The 9,979-nt window shown below is 46.1% G+C and overlaps 3 protein-coding genes across 6 annotated transcripts in view; 2 read left to right on the top strand and 1 right to left on the bottom strand.

The window, feature by feature from the left end:
- Positions 1–261: 261 nt before the first annotated feature.
- Positions 262–1,362, bottom strand: LOC113986101. The gene is made up of 3 exons (XM_039380985.1): positions 1,344–1,362; positions 549–1,135; positions 262–467 (listed from the first exon to the last, which is right to left on the bottom strand). Exons 1-3 carry the CDS (start codon positions 1,360–1,362, stop codon positions 441–443), a joined length of 633 nt encoding a protein of 210 aa, XP_039236919.1. The 3' UTR covers positions 262–440.
- On the top strand, positions 1,361–7,475 carry CRLS1 (cardiolipin synthase 1). The gene is made up of 7 exons (XM_027715935.2): positions 1,361–1,606; positions 2,094–2,231; positions 2,903–3,032; positions 3,429–3,514; positions 3,896–3,964; positions 4,119–4,210; positions 5,803–7,475. Exons 1-7 carry the CDS (start codon positions 1,361–1,363, stop codon positions 5,888–5,890), a joined length of 849 nt encoding a protein of 282 aa, XP_027571736.2. The 3' UTR covers positions 5,891–7,475.
- A 126-nt stretch (positions 7,476–7,601) lies between these two features.
- Positions 7,602–9,979, top strand: part of COMMD1 (copper metabolism domain containing 1) — a 67,905-nt gene continuing 65,527 nt past the window's right edge. For all 4 annotated transcript variants that reach the window (XM_027715534.2, XM_027715449.2, XM_027715361.2 and 1 more), the window contains exon 1: positions 7,602–7,814. In XM_027715534.2, the coding sequence (XP_027571335.1) occupies positions 7,626–7,814 (189 nt within the window). In that variant the 5' untranslated portion in view covers positions 7,602–7,625. The remainder of the gene's footprint in view (positions 7,815–9,979) is intronic.

Raw genomic sequence — 9,979 nt, 5'->3', positions numbered from 1 at the left:
TTATTTGTTCAAAACTGTTGTACGGTGTTTGTGGCCACTGCAAGATCTATAACAACAAACAAGTAATGGATGTCTTTGTTCCTGACACAGAAGAATGTGTGTTCAGCAAGAGCAAAGTGCTGAGTTTGATGAAATCAGAATCATGGTCTGGTTCAATAAAATAGCAGATGGGAAGATTTTAGTGTAAGTATTAAAAAACCAACACAAACAAAATGACCCAAAGACTAATATATTTTTAAAAAATCAAGAATGCATTGCTGATCCTTTTGCTTTCCTTCTTTTATTTCTAGGGTAAGATATGATAGATTTAAGAAAGCAGAAATACTGAAGCTTTATTGTCGTATCTTCTAGTTTAAGTGCCAGAAGGGTCTGATCTGCACCATCCTTCCACAGCCATTTGGTACCAAAATCCAAACTGCTCAAGGCTGCCTAGTGTGAATCTACTCCAACATACCTGAATCTGAAAACTAGTTTGGCAGATGAGATACTTTTAAGAGAACCAAGAAATTATAGTTCCACACCTGAACTCTCCAGGGCCAAGCACTCACCTCTGTCCAGGTTGTGGTTAATGGCTCTTTTGAAAAAAAAATACAGCAGCTGTCAGTCTGTCTGTCCGCGTGTGGGGGCATGGGGGCAGCAGAGGAGACACCTTCTTGCAAATTGCAGTAGAAGCAGCCTGTTGGATTAACTAATCGGAAGCAGGTGTTAGATACCGATTTTAACCTTTGCCAGCGCTGGGAGGGACAGCAAAGAGCCTCAGCAGCGAAGAAAGGGCTGCGCCTGGAAAAGTAAACTCTTCTTGTAACTCTCGAGCTAAAGTAAACACGGGCAAGGGAGGGCAGAAAGCGAGTGCCGAGAACAACACCCCCTTCACGCTCCCTGAGAGGTCTCTCGAGGCAAAGCAAACCTTCAGCTGCCTCCGCCCGGGGCTTGTGCGGGAACGGCTCCGCACCGGGGCAGGCGGAGCGGGATGACCCCGGGCCAGCCGCCCGCCCTGCCACCACGGACAGCGCCAGGGGCGAGCCCGGGCCGGGAGGTAGCGGGGGGAAGAACCGGGAGAAGGGCGGGAAAGCGGCGGGTAAAAGGATTTTTCCCGGTACTGGATTTTCAACTCCTCCGCCGCGGGTGAGCCCGCCTGCCGTAAAGCGCGCCGCCCCGAGGAGGCGGAGAGCGGCTGACGTAAAGCGCCGCAAAAGAAGGCCGCGCGTGCCCGCCGCGGCTCAGCGGCACACGCGCCGCGCGCGGCGCGGATGGCGCGAGGCCGCGCGCTCCCTGGGGCGGCGCTGGGGCGCGCGTAGGGCCCGCGGGGCAGCGCCTCTCGCTCCCGCACCTCCCTCCCGCACCGCCTCCCTCCCGCGCCATGCTGGCCGCCGCCTGGCTGGGCAGGGGCCCCTCCTGGGCGCTCCTCCGCGGCGCGGGCCGGAGGCGGCCGCCGGCGGCGGGGGGTGCGTGCGCCTTCCGCCTCCCGGCGTGCGCGGGGCCCCCGCGGCGGCCCCCGCGGCTGCTGCGCGCGCCCGCGGCCGCCGCCTGGCGCCTCCTCAGCGGCGGGGCCGCCCCGCCGGGGCCGCCGCCGGAGCGGAGGGTGGCGGGGCCGTACGCGGAGCTGGTGCGTGACCGGGACGGGGGGGTGCGCGGGGGCACCGGGGCCGGGGGTCGTTTACTCGCCCGCGTCCGTGCGCGGAGCTGCCCCGGGGGTGCGATTGTTCTCGCAGTAACGCAGCGAGAGCCCCGATCTCCTCCCCGCCCCGCGGGACACAGGTGTCAGACTGGCGGCCAAACTTTTGGGGGGGCTTGGGTCTGTCCTGGCGGAGCGTTCTCCTGTTAATGTTTGGCAGGTAGAGGCTGTGTCCCTGTGCCTTGCGCAAGCAGCTCCCGGGAACTTTCCAGGCTTTCTCTCCAGTTCTGCTCAGAGCGTTTGTAGTGATTGATTCTGTTACGTGCCAGACTGGGGGGTCTGCCTGCCTGCCTGCCTGCCTGCGTGCCCTGAAGTTTCTGAGCCAAATTGGGGTTTGCCTTCCCGCCTTGAAGTTTATGTGCCAAGTTGGAGTGTTTGCCTTCCTGCCCTGAAAGTTCTTTGCTTTCTTGCTCTGCAGTATGAAAACCCCTGGACCATCCCGAATATCCTGTCCATGGCACGGATGGGCCTGGCGCCGGTTTTGGGCTATTTGATTGTTGAGGAGAATTTCGATGTTGCACTCGGTGTCTTTGTTCTGGCTGGTGTGACTGATCTGGTACGTTCGCCTCGGTTTGGAAGTGCTTTGGGGGCAATCAGGGCTTATGGTGATCCCACTGGAACTTAGACTCCAATGTGGAATGGAAAGAGATAAAATACATGGGGTTTTATATTTGTTGTTCTTTAGGAATGCTATATATGTCCTTTGTGACAGCGCAGAGGGAAGTTGCAGGTGTCCAAAGTGGACTTAATGCTGGTGGAGCAAAGGGGAGATGTCAGGGTTCCCTGACCAGCTCCAGGTGGGCATTGTCCAGTCAGAGCATCTGGGGGTCTGTTACTATGGGCAAGTGTACCTGGTGCATCCATCATGACAATAATTTTGTGAATTTTATGATACCAGTTCCACACACGCACACCCCCGTTTGTGGTTTGGGTTTTTTTGTTTGGTTGGTTTTGGGGGTTTTGTGTTTGTTTTGGTTTGTTTTGGTTTGGTTGTTTCTTTTTCTAATGAGAACTGAGTATGTTGAGAGGCTTCCAGTACCTAGAACGCAGTGAGGGAGAAAGAAAGCATGATGCAAATGTCAGCTAACAGGTACCATATTTCATCATAGTTAAACTAGTTGTTTTATGTGATGCCGTTCATTAAATACCTCTCTAACAGTAGCATGTACAAAGCTGGTTTTGTTCTTGGTTTTCTAACAGAGAGACGTTAAATTTTGTTTTTCCCAGTTGGATGGATTTATTGCGCGAAACTGGGCGAATCAGAAGTCAGCGCTGGGAAGTGCTCTTGATCCTCTGGCTGATAAAATTCTCATCAGTGTGCTCTACGTAAGCCTAACTTGTGCAAATCTAATCCCAGGTGAGAAAATACCGATTGCATGTACTACGTAAGGTAAAGATAATTTTATGTGTTGTAATATTTCTGTTAAATATTTAACATCCCCCTAACAGACCCCACAGAAAGCATATGCTGGCCCCATATAAAAGCAACTGCCATTTTCAAATGCACTTTCTTTAAAGCAACAATAGTTAGTAGCTATGTTAATTTTTTTTTTTAAATAGACTGGATCGTTTTAAGACTTAAACCCCTTCAGAAGTCACACGTTAAAAATCTTCAGGCGTGCATAAAACCTGTTCAGAAGAATTTGGGAGTGGTTATTTTTTTCTCTCTTCATATTGTATGCCCCTTTGGTTGTGTTTTGTTTTTAATCATGGACATGGTGTTTCACTAGATCCTGTTGGCTTGATTTTTCAGTTTCACTTACTTCCATGATTATTCTGCGGGATGTAGCTCTGATTGCTGCTGTTTTTTACGTGCGATACAAAACTCTCTCTCCACCGGTAAGTGCCTTAAACGAAACCGTTTGAACGTGTAATCATAATAAAAAGTAAATTAATAAGCCTTTAACAAAGTTGTGACCAAGAGATTTTCATCTTGAGACCTGATGGTTGCTCAGAACTTGGGTGTATACCCTAAGACATAATGCTTGTTCTTCTGTCAGATAGATTTCCAAGCAGAACAGGGTCTCATAAAATATGTTTCACTAAGATGAGTCAGAGCCACTGATAATTTTTTTTTTTCTGTTCATGATGTGTAATAAATCATATAAGAGAGCAGTGTAATTCTCTAGTGCTACAGTTAACTTTTCTGTATCATGTGAACAGGGGTATCAAATTGAATGTACTAGGACTGCATTTTTTTCCTCTTCTCTCCCCCAACAGAGAACACTCAGTAGGTACTTTAACCCCTGTTATGCTACTGCCCAGTTAAAACCAACATTCATTAGCAAGGTAAGAGTAGTAACTCATTGCAAAAGATAACTCCTCAGTACTTGGGGTGTTGTGTAGTTTGGAGGGAGGGGACAGTTTACTACTACTGCTGAGTACAATTTCAAAATAGGGCACGTCTTAATTTGGTCACAATTCCCATTTTGCTTTTTTTCAGACGAATACAGTGGTTCAGCTAATTTTGGTGGCAGCTTCTTTAGCAGCTCCTGTTTTCAATTATGTGGACAGCATATATCTGCAGACGTTATGGTAACTTAGCTTTCTTTGGGTTTTTCCAGATGATTTAATGTGCTTCTAAAGAAACTGATAATTGAGATCATTCTAATTGTGGGGAACACAAAAAAACTGTGCCCAGATGATGTAATATGCCTGAATTTTTACACCTTTATTCTTAAATGATGCTGGATATAGATTGAGATTTATTGGTGCTTAATTTACTGTGCAAGTAAAAAGTAGTCAAATGAAACTAGTTAAGATCTGGGAATAATAGCTTAGAAACAAGTCTTCAGGTGTACAGAGGCAAAGCATAAATTCAGATCAATAAAAAAGAAAGGAATGGAAAGAAAGGCTGTATGGATTCTTCTCTTATTCATGCCCTAAGTGTCCTTGAAAAAGCAACCTTGATATCAGTAAAAATAGAGGTGAAGTGTATTCTTATTTTTGCTTTACTCTGTACCTGCTATCTTGAAATCTAGGTTTCTGAAGCCTCTTGGAAAAACACATGAAGAAATGGTAGTTCCTGCTAGATTGTAGGAAGGAGGGGGAGAGATTGAATGAAAACAGGCATACAGGAGTGTCCCTCCTTAGTTAGTGCTGTTCCTTTCACTACTGTCCTTGGAGATCAGAACTGACCTGAGTCTGAGTTGTAGCTGACTGCAGGTGTTACAAGTGCAGTTATTTTTCCTGAGCAGTTAAGTAAGAGCTCAGAACAAAGAGGCTGAACAGCAGATACCAGAATTACTTAGTTAAAGTAGTGAAAAATCCAGTGTTGCTTGTCTTCTAGGAAAAAAAAAACAAACACCAAACCAAATAAACCAAAACCACAAACCCAAAACAAAAAGCATTTAAGGAACTAGGAACCTTGATCTTAACAGTCAGTGTGGTTTTTCATTCTGTTGGACAAACAAATCTAGGGTTGTATCTGTGAAAGATGCTTACCTTGTTGCTTGTCTGGGACTCTGGGAGAGTTACCATGTTGTGAATAATGGAGAAATGCTGTGTGTAATTTGCCAGAGTCCTCTGTAAAAACTTTCAAAAATGCCCTGTCTGAGTTCTGGCCCAGGGAGGGTTAACAGAGTGGCAGGACTGTAGCAGTGACTCACACCTCAGTGGGTGGCATCAGCCTTTTAGCAGAGGAGCACTGATAATTTAGGAATATGTATGGTTGTCAACCAGCATCTGGGAAGGAAACAAAACAGGCTGAAGCAGACACTCCTGGTTTAGCTTTGGAACTTGGTAAAATGGTAAGTTCAAGTCTTGTGTGGTTTAAACACTCGCCTTACAGTCTACCAAGGAGCAGTTTTTCACATCAGTCAGTTTTCATGCTGGTAAAAGATATGTGGGCTGCAAATGCTGAATGTTTTGTCTTCCCTTCTCTAAAACAAATGCTAATATGGTAAAAAATTGTCTTAGTATGCAGTTACACTGAAGCATGCAGCTTAGTGCTGGATGGCAGATCCTTTGTTTATCTAATACCCCACTTAGCACTGAATTTCAGCATAGAAACTGTAAACTGTGGAGCTATGTAGTGAAAATAGGGAAGACACTAAAAAGAAAAAAAATAACAATTATTGTATTGTTCGTAGACTTACATGACTTACAGGAACTGTTTTCCCCCAAAGGTGCATCACAGCTTTCACAACGGTTACATCTGCCTACAGCTACTACCACTATGGCAGGAAAACAGTCCAGGTGATAAACAACAAATGAAGTTTTTATGGAAGCACAGGGACTTACCAGCATGGGGTGCTGTGCCTCCGAAGATGGTTTTATTGCAGCTGAGTTTTGGATCGAGCACTCTTGTCTGCTTTAAACCATGGCATCACAATGAAATGGAATTTGAATATGTACTGTGTATATATGTAGAGAGAGACTTTTCAATGTATTTTTAATTTCTTTAAAAATGGGGTTGTTTACAAAAATAAATAACATTCTTAAAAACACAGATCACTTGTTGCTGCCATGTGAATAATTCTGAATAATTTTGTACTGTTGTTGAAGTTAAAATACACACTTTGCACCAGGTTTTTTTTGTGCTGTCTTCATGCAAGGCACTGAGCAAGCTGAGATCTGAGAAGAAAAAGCAATTACAAGAACAAATTTGTCTTTGTGCCTCATCCTGAGTCAGTAAACCAGCATTGCTCATTAGGACCTAATGACATACCTCAGCTTGCAGCAGAGGAAAGCACATCATCGAGGAACAGTATCTTCAGAAATTTAAACCAGAGAGAAATCTTACTTCATGTTCCATGGTGATATGGATAAGCCATGAAGAGTTCCTACCCTGCTCCCTTTTCTTTTTAAATATGAGCAATGGTGAACTGTGCTCAGAGGAGAGTTTAGGTCTCAGAAGGCTCAGCGGGGCAGTGAGGAGTCTGTACCCAAAAGGAATTACATTTTTCATACTATATATTCATTTCTAGTGATTGAAAGAAGCCCCTGTATCTCCAGATTCTTTAAAGCTCCTAAAGATGCTCTTTAATGTAAATAGCACTGGCAAAAGAGGACATTTTAAATACTGTCCAAATGAGACAGTGGAAGAAACCTTTAGATGCAAGTACTGTTAATTCTTGGTGTTCTTCCAGCTTCAGGAGATGCATTGTGATCCCCATCAGGCAAGGAAAACTCTCTGCTTACAAAACAACACAGAAGAAAGAACCAGACAGAAGAGATCATGGTGATCGTAAACTCATGGTTTCTTTTTCCAAGCAACATGATTTTTTCTCGTGTGTCATAAAAAAGAGCGCAACTGTGAAGGGCTTAAATAATTGAAATCAGGAGGTGAATGATACCGCTGTAGTATTGGCAGAAGAAAATTTGCTGTAGACATCTCTTGAGAGCACACAGCCTCTTTTGTGACAGCATATGTTTGTATATACAATGCATTTTAATATTTTTATATTTAAACTTAAAAAGCGGTGTACAGAGAAAACACTTGATCTTTATTAGTACCTTTGTCTTAAATGTTAGTACCTCTGTCCCCATGTTCTGTGGTCAACACCGCATCGTACAGTGAAGGGATAGAGGGGAAGTTTCCTTAAAATAAAGGAGTATTTAGTAAAATGGAGCACTTTTTTCTTGAAGAAACAGTTCGAAAAGCAGAAATTTATTGTTCCTAGTCGGGTCAAGTGCTGTTTGGTTCTAATTAAGGTAATGGGGGGGTGGTTGAGGGGGTGGTTCCTTTCACCTATCGCATGGAATTGCCCGGGGCTGGTCCGCGAGGGTACCAAGTTAAATGTACCAAGTTAAATGTACAGTGGCTCGGTGGTTAAATAAAATTCGTTTGGATGCTCCAGCCGCTGGCGTGTCTGGTGTTCCACGGTTACAATCCGCTTCCCGGGGGCGTGATCCATCCCCTGTGGAAGCTGGGCGTGGGCGCGGCGCGGCGGGGGCTGTCCCCGCGCGGCCGCCGTACCCGGGCGGGCCCGCCCCCCCCCTGCCCGCAATGGCGGCGCCGGAGCCGCCGCCGCCGGAGGGCTCCCGGCCCCTCAGCGCCCTCCTGGGCGGCATCGCCCAGGCCGCCTTCCACGGCAACGCCGCTGTCACCGACGAGCTGCTGCGCGGGCAGCTCTACCCCGAGGCACCGCCGGAGGAGTTCCGCGCCCTGCGCGCCAAGATGGGCGGCCTCCTCCAGGTACCGGCGCTGAGACGGGGAAGGGGCCGCGCTCTAGGGGGACCCGCTCCCTCGGCCTCCGGGTGTCCTCGGTGGGGCTCTGGGGGCAGCCGAAGCCGCGGGTGCTGCCTCTGTGGGGACACCGGCCGCCCTCAGCGCGGGGCCGAGCCTGGCCAGCCCCTCCCAGCCTAACCCAGGCCTGCCCAGCCCAGCCCTGCCCAGCCGGGACTCTCCGGCCGCTCCTCAGGAGCTGTGGAGGGGTAACGGCGACACTCGGGTTCTACAGCCTTGGAAATAAGTACCCGCAGGTTTCTGAGGAGAGCTGCGGATTTCTTACGAGAAAACTGTGTTTTGGCGGAAGCAAGCCGTTTTACACAGACAACAGATTTTGGTTTATGTGTAAGAGAGGAGAAGATATTCTTCTCCCTTAATGGATCTTATTTTGAGCTCCGTTCGGCGAGAAGAGAGTAGTGTGGTGTAGTGTAGTTCCCGGCGGCTCGATGTGGCTCAGGGAGCCTCTCGGTGCTAAATCCTTGGGTGGCCACTGCCACCTTGTGGGTGAATCCGTGGCTCTTTGGCCTCTTTGGATTTATAAACTCGGTCGGTAGTTATAAATGTAATTGGCAGATTGGGAATTTGATGAGGATGTTGGCACTGGTTTTCTGCTTTTATGGAGGTTCCGTGGTTCATTTAATTATTAGGTTCATATGATGCCCTGAAAAGCCTCTAATGAAGGCTGAAAAATAAAAATTGATTCCTGTAGGACTGGAGACTGGTTTTGTCTGTGGGCTTGTTTCGTTCCCTCCTCTCAAGTACAAATCTCATTCAAGCACTGTTGAGATGTCATACTCTGGACATAATGTTAATTCAGAAGACACAGGTGATTAAAGTTTTGTGGATATTTACCCATTGTTGTAAAATAGGCATGTAGCTTAGTAGGATAACTGTGTTGGGGAGAGGGTATCACGTTCCCTGTGTGCTGCTTCAGAAGCAAAACTGGTGGCAGTTGTGTTCCTCGAGGTCACTCACACCTTACAACGTAAATTAGCATCTCACTGTTACCAAGTGTGTCTCATGGTCTTCATGGCCAGCACTGCTCTCATCTCCTTATGGATGAAATTTCCGGGAAATAACTGAAATCTATGCAGTTCAGCTTTAAAGATGAAATTTTGTGCTAAGCAATACACAGACTACTTTGTACAACTTCATGTCAAGGGCGCATGGATTTTGGGGGGCTTATTCCTAGCAGGTAACTTGAAGTAACACCCAAGTCCTGTGGATACTTTTAGCACCTCTGTTCTAGAGCATCCTAAAAAAACCAATCTTTTGGCCTTCTGGTCATTTTGAGGGCACCTAAATTAGATGGGATGGATAATGCCTCATGCATGTCTCTTGAGGTTTTTTTTTTCTGACATCCATCTTCTTGATAGTCAGAAGCAGAGAGGTTCATTGCCCTTGTGACTTAATTGCTGTAGTAGTTCATGTCTTCTAATTAGCAAACACAGATCTGTACCATGAATCAACTACTTGCTTTTACTAGAGCTGAGCATAAATAAAGCAAAGGACTTTCCTGTTCCCTTCTGCATTCCACCTATGCAAAGCGTGGCACCTGTGAGAAGTATGGAGATGAATAAGTGACACTAAAGTGTCAATAAGCATTTAAATGTGGGGTTTTTTTCCCCTGGATTATGTATAGAATAATCCTGGTTTTATATTTATAAAATATGTCGTTATGATCTACTTTTTACAGATGTTTCCTTCGGTGTCCATAGAGCTGCTGAATGAGCGTGAATCATCTGAGCTCTTTCTAAAATGCAAGATTTATCTTGTAGTGAAATCATGTTTTTTTATTCAATTTACTTTTTTTTTTTTTTTAGTCGTATTTCTTGTGTGGAATATCTTGGAAGGTAGAATAAAGCCCTAGGAAGGCTGGCCCTGGAGAACTGTATGACTTCATTGTTGTTCTGTCAGTTGTTTTTTTGCCCTCTGCCTTCATCCCTCCCAGCCTCCTGTCCTGTAAGGCTGCAAAACATTGAGAAACTGGGGGAGATCAGCTTTTGCAAATTCTCGCCCCCAGCTTTTTTTGGTTTTTCAAATATTACTTCATCCTGATTGAAACACTAAATTTGTCTCCTTCTTACATAAGTTTAATTTACAGTATTAGTCCACTGGTAACTGTTACTTTA

The sequence above is a fragment of the Pipra filicauda genome, unplaced genomic scaffold (assembly GCF_003945595.2).
Source record: "Pipra filicauda isolate LSUMZ 115617 unplaced genomic scaffold, ASM394559v2 scaffold109_size3271384_pilon, whole genome shotgun sequence".
NCBI lineage: Eukaryota > Metazoa > Chordata > Aves > Passeriformes > Pipridae > Pipra > Pipra filicauda.
The sequence above is the reverse complement of the archived record's forward strand: the minus strand, read 5'-3'. Positions and strand labels throughout refer to the sequence as shown.